Consider the following 23,261-nt stretch of genomic DNA (forward strand, 5'->3'; position numbering starts at 1 on the left):
TCAGTAACACACTATGCCACCAGGGACTCAGATCCTACAGTGCCAGACGTGTCCCCCTGCTTAAGCTAGTACATGTCCGGGCCCGTCTGAAGTTTACTAGAGAGCATTTGGATGATCCAGAAGAGGATTGGGAGAATGTCATATGGTCAGATGAAACCAAAGTAGAACTGTTTGGTAAAAACACAACTCGTTGTGTTTAGAGGAGAGAGAATGCTGAGTTGCATCCATGGGGGTGGCAACATGCTTTGGGGTTGTTTCTCTGCAAAGAGACCAGGACGACTGATCCGTGTACAGGACAGAATGAATGGGGCCATGTATCGTGAGATTTTGAGTGCAAACCTCCTTCCATCAGCAAGGGCATTGAAGATGAAACGTGGCTGGGTCTTTCAGCATGACAATGATCCCAAACACACCACCCGGGCAATGAAGGAGTGGCTTTGTAAGAAGCATTTCAAGGTCCTGGAGTGGCCTAGCCAGTCTCCAGATCTCAACCCCATAGAAAACCTTTGGAGGGAGTTGAAAGTCCGTGTTGCCCAGCGACAGCCCAAAACATCACTGCTGTAGAGGAGAGCTGCATGGAGGAATGGGCCAACATACCAGCAACAATGTGTGCCAACCTTGTGAAGACTTACAGAAAACGTTTGACGTCTGTCATTGCCAACAAAGGATATATAACAAAGTATTGAGATGAACTTTTGATATTGACCAATACCACCATAATTTGCAAATAAATTCTTTCCAAATCAGACAATGTGATTGTGTGGATTTGTTTTCTCATTTTGTCTCTCATAGTTGAGGTCTACCTATGATGACAATTACAGGCCCCTCTCATCTTTTTAAGTGGGAGAACTTGCACAATTGGTGGCTGACTAAATACTTTTTCGCTGTAAGTCCATGTTTTAATTTTGCTTGATTGCGTTTTCTCTCCTCTTTCTTTGCAGAAATACGTTTAAAAATTAAACTGTAAAATTCTGGGTTTTTTAATTATATGGAACATTAATCCTGTTGATCATATGTAATGAGTTTCTTTGCTGTGATGTTTTATATCTTAAACAGATAACACCACTGGTTTAAAATACCTGGAGAATATGTTTTTGGTTTTGGCCTTCCCTTTATGATATCACATTCATCTAACTAATAAACTAAGCGCTAAGATGAAAATAAAATACAAAAAAGGCTTTGAAACCATACCACATCTCTCTTGGTAAAACTCTAGTGTGAGATTATTCATTTTCTTATATTAAACCTTAATTTAAAAAGTTTTCTCTCTCTTTTTCTTTCTTTTTTTTTTTTTTTGAAACCATTCAGTGTTTGGCCATTGCACTGACTGCCTATAGACATAATTGCATTGGATTTTATCCCTTTTTGAGAAATTGGTGTAAATAATGTGCCTGTGAGTAGATGCGATAAAGATTATGTTGGAGAACTGAAGTTTAAATGTGCTGGGTTTATTTCTTTTAATTAAACATTGTGTTTCATTAGCTAATGCAATATCCTTTTTCTATATGCTGATTGTGCCGGGTGGCCTTCCTGTCTCAGATTCAGAGCATCACTGATGAATCTCGTAGCTCAATCAGAAGAAAGAGCCGCTCTAACCCACAGTGTATTGGCCAAGGGGTAGACAGTCTGCTACCTAACGATATTCAGGAAGAAGAGGTAGAAGATACTCACCTAGTTGTTCCCTTCCCATCACAACACTTCTAGTGCCTCTCTAAACCATAACTGTACTAATTATTGCCAGTGCCTGTTTTTCTAATTCTTACTAAATGATTTTAACATTACGTGCAGAGAACTCCCCTTCCACAAATAAAAGTACATTTTTTGTGAAAAATTCAATAGTGATTTTCCATAGTTAACTCTTGAATTAATACCATGACAATCTTAACTTAATGATATTGAAGGACTAAACAAAATAGTTTGTTCTGAATAACAACATCTATTTCGATTTGTTCTGGTAAGTGTTCATTGACTCCATGAGTTTGTGATGATATAAAGGGGAAAATATTTATTTGATGAATCCATTAGCTATTAATCTTTACAACATGAAGTATCCTTATTAATGAAGATCTTTTAGAAAGGAATGTTGCACATAATTGTACGGTACTGCCCAAACCTTATGGAATACTGTATATCCTGCATTGCTTTACCTGGACAATATACAGATCAATTAAAAGAAAGGCTAAACAAGATGAAGTGCCTTATCAGTAGGATATTTGCATTTCTCTTGCTTAAGGATGTTAACTATTGATACGAATGCACACTGGGAATTGCTTCAGATTACTCCATTTTTATTTCAATTTCACCTTGATGTAGAATTTTTTCTGGCCATAGATAAAAGGATAAAAACATAGGCAATTTGCCAGTGTAATGTGTAGAATCCTGTTTAAAGAGGTGGATTGAACATTTAAAACCCAGAAGGTAGGAGGAAAAGCAGGAATTTGCATAGGGATGTTCTATATTTCCCATTAGAATTCACATCACCATCTATTCTATATTTTGTAAAATTACAAATTTTGAAATTAGAAATCTGTCCATAGATCACTGTCCATAGTCTCATCTGAAATCAAATGAATTTAAACATCCATTATTGCCTACAAACTGACATTCCTCATTTCATCTTTTCTTAGTAGTTTAATAAAAGGCATTGGCTATACATTTATTTTTGAATTTTAAATTTCTCATTCAGAAGAAATTTGCTACAGTACAGTACATGAAAAAGTGGCACTTTAAGTGTGGGCAAATCCTTAGTTCATAGCAACATGGAATATTGTTTTTGTAGTTAACCTTTAGTTAGTAAGTTCTGTGTCAATGTTTGCTTAAAAGAATAGCAAAAAATATCTCCGAAGTAGGATTTGGTAGATAATCATCTCCTTTCCATGTTTAATGTATTGTGCTTTAAAGCCATTGTTTCATGTGAAAGATTTTCAAATCATGACGTAACTGTCCTCTAACATCTGAGATAATTTATAATTCTTTTTCACCAAAAATGTAAATAATATAATAAAATTGAATGTAATGGCAGTGAAATGACTCATTATTGCACTTAACATAACTGCATAGCACCCGATAGAAGAGAACTGACTCCCTTGCTATTTTTTTTAAAAAAGAAAAACATTGATATACATACCTGTTTTTATTCTTTCATTAATTCATACTCTTGCCTACTAACTTATCTTATAGTCCAGGTTGCAGGCTTTCATGGTATATGCTGCACTTCAGGACACTCTTGGTGATATTTTGAATAGTGCCTCAGGGGTAGCCTATTCAGGTTGGTGTGGCAGAGAGAAAAGAAAGGAATGCTATCATTTTCCTTCCTCCCTCCCTCCCTCCCTCCCTTCCATCCATCCATCCGATCAACCTCTGCACCTCTGTCTGCTACTGGTTGTGCCTTTGCCACATATCCTTGCTTGTTTGGGATGATCAAAAAGCCTTTTAAATATCTTCAAAAAGATGTTAACCTTTGAAACCTGACATATATTTAACACCCAAATTGTACTAAGAAGAATCCACTCTAATAGAATCCAGCCAGATTTTAAAATATGCATGATGTTATGAAGCAAAGTAGTGCCATCTAGAGGAAAAGCCAGTGATAAAGAAGGATTTGTTGCACTCCTTTACTCACTCAAAAGATAAAATTACAGAAACAGAATAATAAATTAAGAGTTATTTCTGATCCTAGTTTCTGTGGTGTGGAGAATAATTATTAGCTACCTTCCTCTACCTTCCCTTTACATGAGTCATCTTTTCTTCAGACTGAAAATCCCATATTTCTTCAGCCCATAATTAATTTGGCTGGCAGGCCAGACCTTTTAGCAGGGCAAGGAAGAAAAATAATAATTTGTTTTTGAATCCATTTTTTAAATACATTTTTTCTCAATAATACTGTGTAAAATTTAAATATGAAAATAACTTCTATGAGGTTAGATTATAATCTAATAATTAAACAATTTGTCCTAATGAAAGAAATAAAAAAGATAAAAAAGATAAAAAAAGGAGGAAAAAAATAAGGGAGCTCTTTCTGTGTGCAGTAAAAACTTATCCTGGATTTTAAATGCATTAGAAAAAAAAGCAAACTTTCAGAAGAAAAGGCTAATAATAAAAACATGTGAGGTCCTAGATTTGTGTAAATACATATATGTAAATATAAATAATTAAAAATATAATTTAAATTTAAGATAAATATTGACTTATAATTGGTGATTTAAGTTTTTTAATAGAATGCAAAAAAAGAAACACTGTTATAAAAAGCTAAAAATATACACATACAAAATGTATATTTAGAGAGACACATTATATGAAATAAATTGAGGCCCTAATTTATTGTAATCATCCTTGGTTAGTCTGTATTAATCAATTCTGCAAACTGCTGAATAGGTAAAACATATGTTTGTGTTTCCAATGCTGAACAGTAAATCTTTTGATTGTAAGTCCATTTTTTTTATTTAGAGGTCAATTCCCATGTGATCGAAATAGAATACTTGGTTATTATTATTGATATTGATATCATTATAGTTGTTGTATCAATAGTGATAAAGTAGTGATAAAATCAATAAGAAATTACTGATTTTTAGATATACACATCAATTTGAATTTTGTGAAAGGCTATATACTATTGATACTATAATATTGACTGTTTATGTCATGTGACTATGATAATGACAGCAACTGTCCCAATTATTTATGTGGTAGATGGGAATAGATATCATTTTTGCAAGATAATAGTATAAACTCTTTGGAAAGCATATATGTATGTAAGTGCAAATTATTATTGTCTTCTCAAAGCTATTTTGCATGGACTTCTCACCTATATTGAAATTCATTATATACGCATATAATTTGTCAAGCCACAATATTATTGGATCCTCTGCAGCAACATGGAAGAATGAATTTCACACTACTTTTAGAAAAACCCAGATTTAGCATTTTAATTATACATTATTATATGTATAATTACCATTCAATTGGGGAGTCAAGCTATTGAATGGTTATTGCAAGTTAAAAATGCAGTTTTAATTCCCATGCAGTAGATTCTATAAGAACAGACCTCTATCTGTTTTGAATTAGCTGACATGTCAAAAATCTTTACTTTGCTTGCTTATCTTTGGCCAGGCTCAGTTAATCCATGACAGAAACACTGCATCCCATGGAACAGGAATGGTTAAATTGCAGACAACTATTGCTGCCCCAGAAAAAGTACAGATGACCTGGACAAAAGAGAAACTTGTATCTGAAAAGCATAAAAATAAAGAAGCATGTGCGCCAGGCTACAAAGATATCTTCAGTATGAAACCGTAAGTGGTTACTTAAGGAATAGAAGAAGTTATTAAGAATAGATGAGTTCCAGGCTTGTGAATGCTGCTCAATCACATATTTCAATGCTGAAACAGTGGTGGGTTGCTATTGGTTTGCTCCAGATTGGGCGAACCGGTGGCGGCGGGAGGCTCCTCCCACCCGCCCGGATGTCTCTGCGCATGTGGAGAAGCTTCTGCACATGCGCAGAAGTGTCACAATCGCGCCTGCACCCATGAGCAAACCAGTAGGGACCAAAATTGAAACCCAGTACTGTGCTGAAACTGTAAATTGTTCTATTTTCCTTTTTTGTTATACATCCTTCTTTTGACTAATATTCTATACCCGTGATGGCAAACCTATAGCCATTATATCATTTGTGAGTGTTTTTTTCACCTATATATTTATTTTCTTCTGAAAGCAGTGATCTTTCACTTAAATCAGAACATTATTCTGTCTAGTATTTTTCTGGTCTCTCAAACCATTGGAAAATGGTTTCCTTCTCTAATTTTTTGCTTGGACTGTACAGCACCATTTTAGTAAGACCAGTATTTATTCTTGGCCATCCAGGTCCCATCTAAAGGGCATAATCTGTCTATACAGGATTTCTCCAAATGCATAATAGCATCCATCAGGCTTTGCTAAAACTGACCAAACTTCTGATCTGCACTTAAACAATAACTGTCTTTCAGATTATTCCTGACCAAATTGTGCTGGCTAGCCATGCAAGCCTACCCCATTATCTTCAGTCAGCGCTATAAACTGGATCTATGTTCCATAGAAATGCAACTTTTGGAAGAGTTGCTCTTTCTTCATTATCTTGTGATGGCTACTTCTAGAAAACTCTGGACATAGCTCTGCGCAAGCTCATAACTCGTATTGAAGAACTGCAGCTCTAGATAAACAACCAGTTCTTCTGAGACCATTAGCATTTTTTTTCAATTCCTGAATTTCACATTCTTAGTACATGAAGATATGGACACCCATATATTTTCAGATATGTTTAATACAGTGTCTTTATTTATATAATTCTGTATGCTTTTCATATCTTTGCTTACTTTACAAAACAAATGGTATTTAAAATAAAGTAACAATTGTTTGGTGTAATAGCTACGGTAGTGGCCTAGAAAGCAGGAGAGTGCGAGTTCTAGGCCTCCTTTATGCATGAAAGCCAGCTGGGTGACTTTGGCCTAGTCCCTCTCAGCTCATCCTACCTAGCTATATTACTATTTGCATAGTAGTACAAGTAACAAATATCTCTATATCCACCAGATGGTGATGTAAACTAAGTAATAACTGCACAGAAAGGCAGCACCAGTCAAATGAAACTGCCTGCCTAAATAAATAGAAAAAAGCTCAGTGTTTTGATTGTAAATTGAAGGACACAGTGTATGCTAACATAAAATCACATTATAAGTTAACTTCTTATAATACTTCTTCATAAGTATGAATTACTTATTCTATTTATGAATAATAAAAGAGTGATGGAAATTGACTTTCTTGAAGGCGTAGAAGCTCCCACGTCCATAGCAAATTACAACATTGCAACCTCTGTTTACATATGTTTGCATCTGCAAATATAAGTATATTGATCTAGGAAATTAATTGTGTGTGCCTTTGGAAAGATAGTGTTGCTTCCTCTGAGAAAATCAGCAGCTTTTTCATTTGTGTATTTGAAAATGCATAAATATCAGGTAACAACAGAAAAGCAAGCAATTTAATTTTAAAAATTAGTATATCTTCAAACACTTCAAAAATAATATGGTCAGGTAATACTTTCCTGAGGAGGAGAAGATGATTCGTGCTGCCTTGCCCCTACATCCTTCCTTTCTCACCGAGTAGCACATAGTAACTTCTCCTTTCTGAGCACAATATTTATGTTTTTTTCAGGGATATAGGAGATAGTGTGGTACCATTTCAGTTTTTAAGGGGTGGAAATCTCATTATGGAAGGAATATGATCCAGTTTGGGACAGAGAGAAAACAAGTTCTTAGCAGGTTCAGAGAACCATTCTCGACATACAAAATTGGATCCAGATTTAATCATGTTAGATTTAATCATGAGAAAATGACATTGCTTTCAAAGTGTTTGCTTTAAGTAAGATTGAGATAATGCAGAGTCAAACTCGTATGGTTTTTTTAAGACCATTTATGGTAATTTTCCATACCTAAAGCCCACTAAAAATATAGGTATCCATTAGAAGCTGTCATGTAGCCTGAAATTTGGAACTTCTCTCTAGATAACAAAAATAATTCACACCTTGAGAAGATAAGTATACTGTTTTCTGGATCAGTCACAATTGGCTTCTTCAGAAACTTTCAGAAGTAAAAAGTGTATGAAAATGCCTAGCCATATCTAGGGTTAATGAGAGTGTCAACATTGAACAGGAGTTACTATGATAGTTTGGTTTTTAAATTATATAAAGCATATTGTTTACAGATGATTAAAAACTTAATCATCTATTTGCTATATTTATTGAAAATATATGCCCCTCAGGGTCAAATAATGCATTACATATTTGTTTCTTTTCCATGTAGAGAATGGGAACATCTGTAAGTTAAATTTGCTGCAATTTAGGTTGTTTTTCTGTTTGTCTGTGCTTTCCTATTGAATTGTTAGTGCATGTATCCTTCCAATTGGCTTTGTATTATGTGTTTCTTGTGTCTATATATTGTGTTTTAGCATGCAAGTGAAATGGCAGAGCATTCTTCTCCTGGTTTTTTATTTTATTTTTTTTAAAGTCACATCTCTGCTTTTCTTGTCCACTTTCAATGCAAATAATATTCTAGAACTGATGAAATTTTTGTTTATATACATCATTTGACTTTTTCTTCCTCAAAATCCCATGATGCAAAGTTTTTTTAAAATTAACTCATTAACCAGAAATGCACAATAGTGTTTAAATAAAAATAACATGTATTCATTTATAAACACATAACAGAATTTGCAAATAATTTGCTAATGACATTGAAAGTATTTTTGTTGCTGAGTGGTTTGCTGAGCCATATCATTGTTCATTTTATAGTCATTTAAATTGTAAGAATATATCTTATGTTGCGTATCTCCAGACTCCCTCCTATGTTTTTTTTAAAAAACACAAGAACCACAGTAGATCCTCTTATTAAAATAAGATAAGATATGTCATGTATCCAGGTATAGCTATGGCAAGTGGCAAATATTTTTCTTCTTACTTTCTCCATTTTTCTTTTAAAATACACTAAAGACCCTCTACTGCTTTTTCCATTTTTTAATGGATTGTCTCCTGCATTTTCTCTGAGTGAGTCATCTTCTGTTTGAAAAAATCTTTCTACAGAGCACTAAAGTTCTGTTGTGCATATTAAACAGCAATTAAGCCTTTATCCACACCCATCCTTACTGTACGGTACATGACTACTCTGATACAACAAAGGGGTTCCATGAGCAAGTTTTGCACCCATTGATCTGGTTGATTAACAGCATAATATCCAGTTAATGTATGTGTGTAGGGGGGTGTCACTTTGTATGTGTGTGTGTGTGTGTATTCAGTCAAATATATGGAAGCCCATGCTTTGTTCCATATAGCCTTTTGTTGAACTTATGCAAAGGTTCCTTTGCATCTGTCGCTATAAAAAGGTTTATTATTTGCTCCTTCAGTTTTGGCCCATAATTGTTTAAAAGAGAGAAAAGATTGTGTTTGAAGTACAAGCTGTTACATAAGTGAAAATTCTAGCAAATGTAAACAAAATCAATGATTAGAGCAAGATTTTGAATGAAAATAATATATATCATTTTTCAACTTCTCTTTCTTAATTCCAATTAATTAATTCCAAAAGGGATGAATCTCTTTGAAATTGTTTATAGTTTACTACCGTAGTTAGATTAATCTTGACTTCATAAAAACAATCTCAGTCCATTTCATGTTTCTCATTCACTTGGGATACTCCAATTCAGTGATTTCCTCAAAAGGGCCGCCATTTAACTGTTGCATATGTTTTAATTGGAACTAAAACTGAAAATGTTACCCAAGCCAAAAAGTTGAGAAATGCAAGTAAGTTTGTTTTATTTACAGTATGTATATATAAAGACTTGTAAGACTGCCCCTCTCACAATTTGTAACTCTCAGTGGATAACATTAAAAATAATGTAAAAATTGATAGATTGATAATAAAACACAATAATTGTATGCCTATCCTGAGCAATTTCATAGTATAGTCAGAAGAAACAGGGCTTGCAAATAAACTGACCCAAGTACCATCTAGGGTTCTATAGGTGATAGCCAGCACTTTGCATTACATTGGATGCTTACTGGGAGCCAGTGCAGATCATTGAGTGTGATGAAGGGGATATAGAAATACATATGTATAGAAATATATATGTCACTGGTGAGTTGCAGCCTCAACTGGGGATTTCAGGAATCCAATCTGGAAGTGACTAAGCCATGAATGAACACGGGCCTCCCAGTCTTGAAGCAAGTGCAATTAGTGCAAAAGAAAGCCTTCCTGATCATGGCTATCAGCTGCTTTTCATATAGGAACTGAAGGAAGATCTCCAGATCACAAAATGCCTCCAACTGAGATAATGCAGTCCAACCCAGAACCAAAAGTGGAAAATGCCTAGATCATGGCAGATTTCAAATGCACAGGCACTCAGTCTTGCTGTGATTAAGTCAGAGCCTATTCTTCCCCACCCAAATCTCAAATTTCATTGAGATGTTACAGAAATGTATTGTGTGTTAAGAATCAAGATACTACAAATTTGCATTGAGAGAAATTATTTGTAGTAATAGAATAAGAGGATTAGAGCTTAATGTCTACAATTCCTACTTTTATCCCAACTAAAGTTTATCACTGATTTCAGATACGTTTGTGTTCAGGCTAAAAATGTTGCTTTAAAATATTGTTATGATAGATAATCTGATGTTCATGGCAGGACATTTGTGATAGATACAGCACTCTTAGCGGTCAAAATTTATCAGAGTTCAGGCAGACTAGGTATACTCAAAATATTCTGAGACCAAAATACTATGTTCATAAAAGCCATAATGACTGTTCTAAAGCCTTTATCATATGCTCAGGATAAAATGTTCCATGTTGGTTGCTCAAAACAAAATGAGATTGTTTTTAAGTGTCATGTGTTATATTATTTGCTTGTTCTCTAAGTCATGAGTGGCATATTTCAAATGTCAGCCAGGATGTTAAGGATGATATTGTGCAAAAAATAGACTATTTCCAAATAGGGATGCAAAAAGAAAAACCCTGATCTATCTGAGAAAACTGGGGGGTTGACAAAGATGCAACTCCTGCTTTCGTAGGGTTGCTTGAAAATGAATCCCTGGGCTCTGTCTGTGTCTTGTGCTGTAAAATTTGTGCATCATTCAAAAAGAGCCTGTTTCGTGTAGCGGCTAAGGTGCTGGATTAGAAACTCAGGGACCGTGAATTCTAGTCCCACTTTAGGCATGAAAGCCAGCTGGGTGATTTTTGGCCAGTCACACATTCTCAGCCCAACCCACCTCACAGGGTGGTTGTTGCGAGGAAATAGGAGGAGGAAAGAGTATTAGATATGTTTGCTATCTTTAAATAAAGTTACTTAAAAAGCAATAAAGGCAGGGTTAAAAAAACCCTAAAAAATAAGTAAAGATGTTTTAAGTCCTTGTTCCTTTAGAGCACCATGTATTAGAGACTTTCCAAGTTCATTCCACTGGAATGCAGCAAAGTTAAAACATTCTGATAGAATGTCATGAGTGGAGCTGTTTTGAACTGAGCTCCAAGCTTTATTGGGTACACCCATAAGGGAAACACAAAGCACAAACTGTTCTATTATTTTATTCTCAGTGGAACAATTCACCTTCCTTAGTTATACAGCACTTATACATTATACAGTGTGAAACTGGACGACTTCATAAATTTGGTGACAACTCTATTTTCTTTGTAAAAGAATTTTGGAATTCATCGCCACCAATCCCCCAGTTCATCCCAATTTCATTTCTGTATCGGTCTAGCCACTCTGTGCATCTGGTGAATTGAGCTGCACCTCACAAAAGCTTTTGCCTTGTAATCACATTAGCTAGGCAGAAAAAGTGCTACCAGACTCTTTCTGATTCTCTGCTAGGCAAGTTAGATTGACATTTGAGGTGACCCTTTAAGTTTAAAGCATAAGCATCGTGCAGTGTAAAAATGCATATAGATTTGCCTTTTTCTCTGCAATGTTCTTATTTTGAGCAGTTTAGCAAGCAGGAACAGTCTTTTAACTTTCAGAGCACGTTGCTTCCCCGATTTTAGGAGGAATCTCTGCAGGCCTTACTGGTTGATACATCCTGTATGTAAGAACTCTAAAGACAGATTGTGTGTAGCTTTTTAAAAGCATGAAATGGCTACCATGCAAAGTTTCAGTTATAATGGATTCCAGGTGCTTTCAGCAGAGGTTGTTGCTTTGAAAGTATCCTTAGCTGATTGCTACTCAAATTTACTCCATCTGGCAGGACCAAACACTTTGGCAGCCACTAATCAGTTTCTCATTTCCACCTACTCCAATATATAAGGCATGGGAGGTGGGGTTATCTTTCCTTTTTCACTTCTTCCTTTGATGTTTTCAAATGATTGAAGCCAACATTCCCAGGCTTTGGAGGAACTCCTTCAGCAGCTTTAAACAAAGCCTGCCTCCCAACCACCCCAAGACCTTTGGAACAGCAGAAGTTCCCTTAATTTCCCTGGGATGATTGGATTGTCTGAATCCTGTTGGGGAGGCAAGGACAGGTGGATCAGAGAAAGTGAAACAGCACAGCAGAAGAATTCCCTTTACTCTTACAATGGACATAATTGCTGTCCATCAGAACATTTACTTCATGTGATTCTTGGCTCTTTCCCTCTGATTCCCGTGCTCTTTTATCTCATTGAGGATGTGAGAGTCTCCATTTTGGGGAGACAGCTCAGAGAAGTGCCATCTTAATTTCCCCCCAGAAGGCCTTCCATCAGCATTGTCTTCAAAAGTGCCTAAGGTGGAAATCGTGGCATTCCTTACCTGAATTAATCATTTTCTTCAAAGCAGGAAATTATCTCTCTGAGACACAAGCATTGACATTCACAAATTAGGGTTGGGTGGAGATGTTTTCTCAAAATCTAAGTATGTGCCCCAGATACTGATCTTTTGATTCTTCTGTCACCAGTATCAGAGGAGGAAGATGTTTGTGAATTGGACTCAGTGGATTCTCTGAAGCAGTACACACATGGCATCTTGCAGTGAGCAGATGGTGGAGCCCTTTTAGTTCTATAATTTTAATTGTGTTTATTTCTGCAATCTATGTGCCACTCATTTTTAGCACATTTGACTATGTGCCATCAAGTCATTTTCAACTTCTAACTGCCACACAGATTTTTCCACAAAGATCTGTGCCTAACCTTTTAATCGATCTTCACTGTAACTGAGTCCATCCACCTTTGCTGCTGATCATCTTTTCTTCCCAGTTTTTCTAATAATATAGACTTTTTTGGAGGTTGAGCAGCTTGCAATAATACAAAAGTAAACTAAAATTGAAATTAAATAATAGCCCATCCAAAAACTAATAAAGGCTTTTGAGAACAGCCACTTCTGTCAATTTTCTGAACTCCAGCAGGGTAGGTGCTGACCTGAATTTGGTGAGCACTATTCAAAGAGTGGGGCAGCCCAGAAAAACATCCTCTGCTGGTCTTTAGTGTTGGCAGTTAGTTAAGGATGACTCTAAAGGTAACTTCTCTGCTAGAGTTTACTGGACGGGCAGAAACCAATGCAAGAAGCAGTCCTGCAGATTATCAGGTGATCGAGTTATATATATTGTAAAGATAACAAGTAATAGGTTGAATTGAAGCCATCTGGCAAGTGTTGCCTTTCTCACAGCAGCAGTGTTACTCTGTGAGTACTGCTTCAGGAAACCCATTGGATCCAATTACTCAAACTGCTGCATTCTGGATCCATTGTAGTTTCCAAGTAGTGTTCAAGGGCAGCCCCATGCAAAATAGTTCAGTCAAGAAATACCAAGACATGTGCTGTGAATATTTCCTGATCCAGGAATGGCCATAATTGAGATGGTGTTGTGCTAAGACCTAGCCAAAGCCACCATATGTTCCTCAAGCAGGAGTTGTGAGCTGAGGAGGACCACAAGTTACAAATAGTTAATCCAGGAGAAAGTGACCCCATCCAGAAATAAAGGTGCAATATCACTGGTCTTGGTTGGCTTCCAAACCCACATCCACCCCATCTAAGGGTTGAGCTTCAGACTGTTGTTTGCCATCTAGATCCTCGCAGCCTCCAGATTTGTTCTGCCTCCTGTACTGCATAAATAACTGTGATCTATTAAATTGCTTAACATGCCTTCTGCCACTGGTAGGACACATGTTAAGCAATTTAATACATCAAGATTACTTATGCAGTAGAAAAGGAAGAGATCAGTCATGATGGCTTTCATTCCTCTGACATTGGCTTTTTTGCAAACAACATTCAGCAAGATCCTGGTCTAATCTATATGCAAGCTAGATATCAATCCACTCACTTCCTGGGGGCACACATCTGCACCTACTCTTGCACATCAAGAAATTTCAGTGCAGAACTATTCACCTCAATGTTCACAACACCCAGTGTAGAACCTAAAAACTTTGTGTTACATTCCTCTGTTCAATGAATACCAAGTTTTTTATCTGGTAGATGTTCTCCCTGGTAGTGAGCCAGACTGCAGAGTTGGTAGCCTTATCAGGAGGAGGAGCTCTGCATGTTGTTTCCAACCTCATTTCTGACCATGCTTAATGCACAAGACAATTCTGTTTCTCATAGGATTCAAGATATATGCTGACTGTCATTCTGCCTGCACCCTGCGTGTTGCTGCTCAAAAGTATTGATACATTGCATAAACTAAACAAAACGTGGCACAGGTCAAATTCTCTCTGTTGCAGTAAGCTTCTATTGACTTTATTGTACTTGTGAATCTGCATAGTTCCCAGCAGCAAGGTCCAATCTTTTGTCATTCTCTCATGACCCACTATACAAAGGAATATGGCCATCTTGAAAGCCTTTTTCCCCAGTGCGTTCAAAGCAGTAACATAGATCTCAATCTTGCCTTTACAAGACACTGCAAACTTAATTTCCAAGCTTCAGCTGATGCAGTCTTAAACAGAAAAGATTTGCAACAACTAGTACTTTTTCAGTAGCACATTCAGTAAAAAGATTCTACTTGGCTGATATTGCTGTGCTGTCCTAGCTAAGAATACCCTCCAGCTACAAAAGGAAATTGTTTATTGGATTAACCATGTATTACTTTTTAAAAATACTAAATGGTTGTTATTCTAGGATTCCTCTGAATCAAAGAACTGTAGGTTTATGGTGTAGCAAATTCAAAACAGTTTGACCTGAACCCAATTGCTTTGAATTTGAAGTGTCTTGGCTGAACTGTGATGAAAGTGTTTCAAGCTTGAGATCTGCTAATCAAAGTTAATGGGATCCTTAGTGCAGCTACAGTATTTCAGTCAACAGCCAAAACATGTTATACTTGTATGGCGTTCAAAGCATTTCTTCCAAATTATTTTTGAATTGTTCATGTCCTAATTGGTTTTGGTGCTTTGCTTTTTCAGGAAGCAGCGTAATATGAATTTGATGGAAACTTCTTTCCTGGACAAATGAAACTAAACCCAGAGTTTTATCATTCCCTGATAAAATCTTATACTGTACACTATAGAAAATCAGATTATTTTGTCTAGATCCAGCTAACTATTGTTCTAAGTCAAATACAAGTTTTCACTTTGTGAGATGTACTGCTGATTAGCAAACATTTTATTTGTTAGATTTAGGAATAATGACTTCATCTTTCATTATCAATGAAACAGTATTTCTAATTGTTGTTCTATCATAGGAATGAATCAAATGTGCGAAGGATGCATACTGCTGTCAAGCTCAATGGAGTTGTGCTAAACAAGTCACAAAATGCCCAGCTGGTATTACTGAACATGCCTGGACCTCCCAAGAACAGACATGGGGATGAAAACTGTATCCTTCTTTTTTTTTTTTTTTTTTTTGGGGTGGGGGGGACTTTAGCCAAAGTCTAAAACTTGGGCCTAATCAATTTACAAAGCAAAAATGAAAAGTCTTCACTGTAACCAATTAATATAACTATGGAAACTTATTGTGATATTATATAATCAGATGAAAAAAATGGAAATGCAAGAAATAAGAAACAGGTGAACATATAAGGGAAAATAATATGTTTAATGACAACTTATCATAAATCATAAATCTTCTGAACCTTTTTCTTGTTTATCAAATATTTTTAACATAACCACAGAATACAGATACACTTTCATTTGTGAAGTATAAAGGGGATATGAATTTCTTCTCACATTTGTTTATATAAATATAGGAAAGAAAATAATATACAGCATCAATAGGTTCTTATTTTTCACTGAATATCTTTTTAAAATGGTTCTTTGATAATTATGGCTAAAATATTGGGATTTTTTTACTCTTTAAATTACAAAGGGTATATATTTCCCTCTTGTCTCAGGGAAAATATAACATAGTTGCATTGATATAATCTTGTAATATTCCATAATTTGTTTTCCTTTGCCTTTGTTTTCAGAGGTTAAAAGCAAATCCTGAATAGCACATCACGTATATAATATTATATTGTTTCAATATTAAATTGGGAGTCAGGTGGAGAGAGAGAGAGGGAGGGAGATAAAATTGAACTGTAAACTGCCCAGAGTCATTGAGTGAAACGGGCAGCTATAGTATTTTTTTAATTTTTTTTAATTTTTTTTAATTTTTTATATGCCGCCCTTCTCCGGAGACTCAGGGCGGCTTACAATGCATTAAGCAATAGCCTTCATCCTTTTGTATATTTTATACAAAGTCAGCTTATTGCCCCCACAAACCGGGTCCTCATTTTACCCACCTTAGAAAGGATGGAAGGCTGAGTTGACCTTGAGCCTGGTGAGAATTGAACTCGCAGTAATTGCAGGCAGCTGGATGTTAAATGCTGCCTTAGTAGGAGGCATTAGCCTCCTACGCCACTCAGGCTCAGGCTTACTGAATTGAATATTCAATTCAGTAATTGAATAGATAGGCAGGCAGGCAGTTAATAGGAAGAATGAGAGTTGGAGCTGATTGTAACCTGTTAAGCATGAGGAGTTGAGCAATATTACCTTTGCTCTGGACCTTTTTAATGTTGCCTTTTTAAGTACACAAGGTGCTTTAAAATTTATTTTCACGTTCAACTAGCAAAAGTAAATAATCTCTCTGTATGAATCTCAGTTCCATGGCTGGATGTAGATTTGAAAGTTCTGTCTGACTCTTGCTTAACATGTCTTCTGGGGTGCAAATTATGCATTTTATGAGAAAGAACGTCATAGAGTAGTAATATGAATGTCATATAGATTACGTGCATTCCTTACAACCTTGACTGATTTAACACCCAGACATGGAGTTTTTGGAAGTTTTGACGGAAGGCTTGAACAGAGTGCTTTTGGTGCGAGGAGGAGGACGTGAAGTGATCACCATTTACTCCTAATAATTTTACATTAGCAAATGTTGGGAGTAAAAAAATTTGGGCTAGACTCACGTTTCTAGTGTGCAGAATACAACATTTACAGTTGAATACTATTATCTCTCCTGTTTATTACATAGATGTTTAAAATTTGTCTTTACTGAAGAAATGGGGATGTATATATTTTTATATTGTTAATGTAGAAAACCAGGAGACTTATTTTTGTCCTTCACATGAAGATGGGGCACTGAGTATGGTCATAGAACCTATATACAGAAAAGTTTTCTTTTTTTTTTTTTTGATAGAGGAACACGTTTTAGTATTTTTTAAAAAATAACGATGGGTTAAATGATGGGTTAGAAGAAATAAACAAAAAAAAAATGGGGTGGGATGGGGACTCCAGGAATTGTTTTATAAATGTCTACAATTGTCATTTTACTACTGACCATGCTGAGTTACAACCATTTTCCCCCATATCTTTTCTCCTTAGTTCTGTGCTCTTATTTACGTATCAATTTGTGAAATGCCTAGCACTGTATTTTTATGAGAAAAATAGTTTAATAAAAATAATTTAATTTAGTCACCACAATTATTTAACTATTTGAAAGGGCACCTCTGAGTTTTATTTATTTACCCTTAAGTTGTTTCATTAAGAAGCTGATTTGAAAAGATCATTTGCCAGTAACAGGTGGATCAAATCAAGATTGTATTCTAAATACATATTCACTTGTGGAATAATCTCATGTTTTTAGGAGAGAACAGTAAAAAAATCTAGTAAAATAAAATTACATGTGAAGTTCCAGCAATCAGGTTTAGTTGCAGTAATTGCATCAACCATTATATATATATATCAATTTCCTTTGGATGACTACTAAGCAAACTGGCAGAAAAGAACAAAAGAAGGTTATTCTGGCCAATACACAAATGTGCACAGCACGTCGCATTAGGTCATGGAGTGGAAAGCAACCTGAAACCTACACAGATGATCCACTTAAACAGCCAAAAGGGTTTTGTTTCAGCCTGCAAAAAACAAACCACCCCTTCTTTTAGTGTCTACACAATCTCTCCTGTACCCTTGTTGTGCAAACTACTTAGCCAGGCATTAGGTGACCTAGTCCCAAGACTCAGACAACATTCCCAAAATGGGCATGATGAAAACATGTAGATTGGTATATTTTTCTAGTCTGTGAGCATTGAATGCATCTAAAGTATGGCTACTGGCAGTTAGAACCTTCTCCCATATGTAGGTTCCATACATTTTGAGCCATATCCTAGAATAGTTATTTTTTTCTGAATTCCTCAAGATATTTTTCCATCCTACTACATTTTCCCATTATCTTTGTTACTGTCTTTTCACGGATGAAGACTCAAACGATTCCTAACCTTCACTTGGTATTAATGTATCCACTATTATAGTGAACTTTGGTTTGTTGAATATTTTCTGTGTCAAGACTCCATTGCAATATGATTACCATTTTTAAAAATATGAAATGGGGACATAGCTTTTATATATCTCTGCACATTTGTGAATTATTAAATGGAAATATCTGTAAGTTGCATTAGCATTTCCACAAATGTAATGGCTCATATGTTTTTATCACAGAACTTAGTAATGAGAAACTTAACAATAGCTTCATTCACTATAATTTGTTCACTGTTTCTCTAGTTTATTTTTGTAGCTTAAAATTGATAGTTGCTGGCCAGTCATTAGGGATAGTCTAATTACTTATTGATTGCCCATAATGAATTTCACGGTTATAGTTACACAGTGTTCTATATAACTCCACAAACATTTAGAAAATTGTTCTTTCAAATGACCTTAATAGGCTGCTTTGAAATACTGTGCATCATTTTAGAATCACGGAGTTTGGCAAATCACTTTGGAAGACAAAGGAATTCAAAGTTATCTGGAATAATTGCTTGCCTGAAGTAATAAAATGTTCAGAAGCATATGCTAATAGTAGAGCATATGCTTTGTGAGAAGAAAATCCCAGATTTAATTGCCATGATCCCCAGGTAGAGAAAAATAAATCTAACTTCCTCAACCAGTATTCCCATTAAAAAGGAAATACATTCCAATTCAGTTTTCCAATTTAAAGTATTTGATCTTGATTGGAGTCATTAAAATGTACACTCCTTTTTTCCCCTTTGGATGTTTATTGTCTAGAATGGGTGTCAAACTCTATTTCATTGAGGACCGCATCAGGGTTGTGTTTGACCTCAGAGGGCCAGGGTGGGCACAACCAGGGTGGGTGTGGCTAGCTCGACGTCACATGTGTTGAGGGCGCCTGTGATGGCCCGAGCACTCTGCCAGTGAAAACGGCTCCCGAGCTCCATTTTTGCCTGCAATGGCTGCCTGCAACCCTCTGCTGGTGAAAATGGACCTTGGGAGTTCCGCACATGGTCCTCGGGAGCTCCATTTTCAGCTGCAACGGCCTCCTGCAACCCTCTGCCAGCAAAAACTGAGCTCCCTTCCGAGCTATCTTTTTCCTGGCAGAGGCATGGTGGGCCAGTCTTTTGCTGTATCCAGGGCAGCTCCGTGGGCCATATCTAAGCACCCTGTGGGCTAGATTCAGCCCCCGGGCCTTGAATTTGACCCCCCTGGTCTAGATCTTCATTATCATTAGTAATATGGTAGGGTTTTTCTCTATTAAAGAAATAATATAATGTTTGTTTATTTGAAAGAAGTCGAAGGGAACCTTGAGCTGCTGGATAATACTCATTTGATCCTACTTGTTTCTCATTTTAGTATGTCATACCTTGTTATCCTTGTTCTGCTGGCAATTTATTTATTTATTTATTGGTTCGAGTTATATGCCGCCCTTCTCCGGAGACTCAGGTTGGGCCTTATCTGTTTTTCTGTCACTTGCTACATGGAGTCTTGTCTGTGCAAGTGACTTGTATCACTATTTGAAAGTTCTTCTAGATAAGCTGTAATATCAGTGAAAGTATCATGCTGAAAGGGGAAATTAATCATACCTTTGCAGAGATGTTTTGCTTCGTCAACTAGCTGATAATATTTTGAGGAGCTTTTAGGAATAATTCCTAAGGATATAACAGTTGGCCTGCAAAGCTGATGACATTTACTTAGCGACTTCTCAATAGTATGCTGTGTTCCCAAAAATGAAAAAAAAAAAATACTCAAAGCTATGTTAGCTATTCTTCGTCTGGCAATTAGCTGACAGAAGAAAAAAAATCTATTGTTAGTAGCTTATCATAAATATGGTGGATATGGGTGGCTGATGGGGGAATCAAATGTACATAGATCAATAAACACTTCAACTGGTGAGACGTTATTGTTTTCATTCTCTGACCTTTTTTCTTTGGGACACAATGGGACAGAGATTTTTCAAATAGGTTCTGACACCCTTCTAGGGAAATATATCTTTGCATCCATATATATCAATGGTGCTGAAGCAAAAAATTCAAGAATTCAGACTAAGCTGTAGTTGTATAATGAATATTTTATCTTCAGGGAATTTTCTGCAATTAAAAAGTGAATGCCTATATATAAATAGCAGACAACACTATTTCTATTTCGACTCTGCTAGCATGCCTTTGGGTTTAAGGTAATTTAGGAATGCCTAGTTTTGAGGTATTAACTCTTAGTTGCCAAGATTTGAAACCACAGGGGATAAGGCATGTTCATAATCTACATTTTCAAAGATACTATTCTGACTGGAACATTGGTTTTAGATGATAGCTCCCATATTACACTGGAATTTATAACTCCAAATGTCGCTAGTATGTTAATTTTCCTAATATTCTCATTCCATGAGAATATTATGGTCTTACTAAAAATTGTAAAATCTCCCTTGAGGGAGGTGGATGGTCTAGAAATATGTAATATAAATAAATAGGGTTTACCTTTACTCCTCAATTTCAACATGTTTTTATTTAGGTAGACTTTTAGTCAGTGGTGAAATCTAAAATTTGTTACTACCGGTTCTGTGGGCGTGGCTTGGTGGGAGGGGTAATGTAATTGGATGGGCGTGGCCAACTTTTTTTTTTTTTTACGTTTAAAACATTTTTTCTACAACCTCTTCGGCCGAAGGGGTTGTAAAAAAATGCTTTTAAAAGCCTCTGATGATCCCAGCTGAGTTGCCTGATCGTCAGGCTTTTTTTCTTTTAAAAGCCTCTGTCAATCAGGCAACTCAGCTGGGATCTTCAGAGGCTTTTAAAAGCATTTTTTCTACAACCTCTTCAGCCGAAGAGGTTGTAGAAAAAATGCTTTTAATTTTTTTTTAAAAAAGCCTCAGATGATCGCGCGGCTCAGCTGGGCATGGGGGGGGGCAGGGATTTTTGCTACCAGTTCTCCGAACCACCCACCTCCATCGCTACCGGATCAGATGATCCGGTACGAACCAGGAGCATTTCACCCGTGCTTTTAGTGTGAAAGAAAACATTCATATTCCCATTTTTAAAGCACAGAGGATTCATTTTCACTTTTTCCACATTTTTACACTCTTCTTGTTGTTAGGTTTTACTTGGCAACTCTATTTATACTTCTGTCAGAAGAGCCTACCTTGAACTTTTCTAAAGATTTTTGAAGTAGTTTATTAGAACCCAGTCTCTCTCTGTTAGTTTGCTTAATGCTTATTAAATGTGTTAACTCTTATTAGTGTGAAATGTACTTAGATTAAAAAGAAACATTCTATGATGAGATGTTAAGTCTTGTAATTAACATATTTTGATTATGAAGCCTAGTAAATGAGAAAATCAGCATCCTTACACTGAAGATTCTGATGTAGAGCAAAGATTTATTTTTTATTTTAAACATTTATATAGTTGCTCACCGTATACTGAACTCTGGGCAGCTTCCAGTCAAGAATTACAACAATATCAGTAATAAAATAAAGCCACATTAAAACAGAATCATGAACATTAAAACCAAAAACCTAGCACCAAGTGAAATCTCTGATATGTACAGTCACCTTATCCTACCCAAGAGCTTGGAGGAAAAGAAGTCTTCAAAACTTTATGGAAGGCCAGGCAGGTATTTCAGAGGACAAATGTTCCATAGGACAAGGGCTGCTATAGAAAAGACACACTTCCTAGTTCTCATAAGTGGCAAAGTTTAAGGAAGAGACTAGGAACACGTCCACTCTAACCTGATAAGGCAGATGGCTGGCTTTTTCTTAGGGAAAGGCAGTCCTACGGATAACCTGGCAATGCACTATATATGGCTTTAAAGGCAATAACCAGCACTTTGAATTGTATCCAGGAGGAATCTGGAAGCCAGTACTCCTTGTATAACGAAGGTGTTACATGGGTAAACCTACGGCCACCTATCACTATGCACTGCCACATCTTGAATCAGACCATGTACGCATTTTCTCACATGACAATCGGTGGGATTCAAAATTTTTTACTACCAGTTCTTAGTGGGCGTGGCATGGCTTGGTGGGCATGGCAGGGGAAGGATACTATAAAATCTCCCCTCCCCACTCCAGGGGAAGGTTACTGCAAAATCCCCATTTCCTCCCGATCAGCTGGGACTCAGGAGGCAGAGAATAGATGGGGTGAGGCCAGTCAGAAGTGGTATTTACTGGTTCTCCGAACTACTCAAAATTTCTGCTACCGGTTCTCCAGAACTGCTCAGAACCTGCTGAATACCACCTCTGGTGACAATACTTGTCAGCTCTTGCTCATCAGATCCTCAGATTTAGGACAAATCTGAGTATCTTGCTTTGAGGTTTTTTTTTTTTTTTTTTAATTTGATTTATATGCCGTCCTTCTCCGAAGACTCAGGGCGGCTTACAATGTGCTCAGCAATAGCCTTCATCCTTTTGTATATTTATACAAAGTCAGCTTATTGCCCCCACAAACTGGGTCCTCATTTCACCTACCTTAGAAAGGATGGAAGGCTGAGTCAACCTTGAGCCTTGGCGAGATTCGAACCCTGCAGTAACTGCAGGCAGCTGGTCTTAATAACCAGCTTAATAACAGGGTGCCTTAAACCCCTGTACTACCAAGGCTCTTTTGTTGATTATGTGTTTTAACTTAGTATGCAACATCTCCATAATAAGAGCCAATTTTAGTTTGTATCTTACTTTCGTAAGGACCAATTTTCATGATAACTGCACAATGAAATAAATGGCCTAATCGCTAAAGCCATATACGTTTTAAAGCTTGATTCATATAATAAAAATCAGGCTCTGATGCATATGCCAACAGCTCTTCTATGTTTGCATATTTGTGAAAATAATCTTTTTGTAGGTGGGGTAACTGAACAATTTTTAAATTGCAAATGGATGTGAAGCTGTTCTTTGCCCATATTTAAAAGATGTTTCTATGCCTCAAAGGAACTGAAAAATAAGGAAATTCATGGCCCAATTGCCTTTTATTCTGCTCTATATGCAGTGGCAGTGTCTCTAGAACTGGATCGGTTGCTTAATATGAGAACATCAATTCCATTCATGCAATATAATTTTAATTTAAAAGCGGGATTAAAATATCCAAAAAGCCTACAGTAGACTTTATTTAATTTGAA

At 36.3% G+C, this 23,261-nt stretch overlaps 1 protein-coding gene across 6 annotated transcripts in view; it reads left to right on the forward strand.

Moving 5' to 3' along the window:
• The window catches only part of SLC12A7 (solute carrier family 12 member 7), a 108,849-nt gene extending 91,492 nt beyond the window's left edge, over nucleotides 1–17,357 (forward strand). For 2 of the 6 annotated variants that reach the window (XM_034411833.3, XM_034411837.3), the window contains exons 22-26: nucleotides 1,540–1,656; nucleotides 5,110–5,291; nucleotides 7,827–7,841; nucleotides 15,140–15,273; nucleotides 16,701–17,357. In XM_034411833.3, coding sequence (XP_034267724.1) covers nucleotides 1,540–1,656; nucleotides 5,110–5,291; nucleotides 7,827–7,841; nucleotides 15,140–15,273; nucleotides 16,701–16,792 — 540 coding nt within the window. In that variant the 3' untranslated portion in view covers nucleotides 16,793–17,357. The remainder of the gene's footprint in view (nucleotides 1–1,539; nucleotides 1,657–5,109; nucleotides 5,292–7,826; nucleotides 7,842–15,139; nucleotides 15,274–16,700) is intronic. The other 4 variants (XM_034411834.3, XM_087891279.1, XM_034411835.3 and 1 more) reach the window with 3 other exon arrangements.
• Nucleotides 17,358–23,261: the final 5,904 nt, after the last annotated feature.

Source organism: Pantherophis guttatus, chromosome 3, assembly GCF_059756535.1.
Source record: "Pantherophis guttatus breed Tessera chromosome 3, ASM5975653v1, whole genome shotgun sequence".
In the NCBI taxonomy this organism is placed as follows: domain Eukaryota; kingdom Metazoa; phylum Chordata; class Lepidosauria; order Squamata; family Colubridae; genus Pantherophis; species Pantherophis guttatus.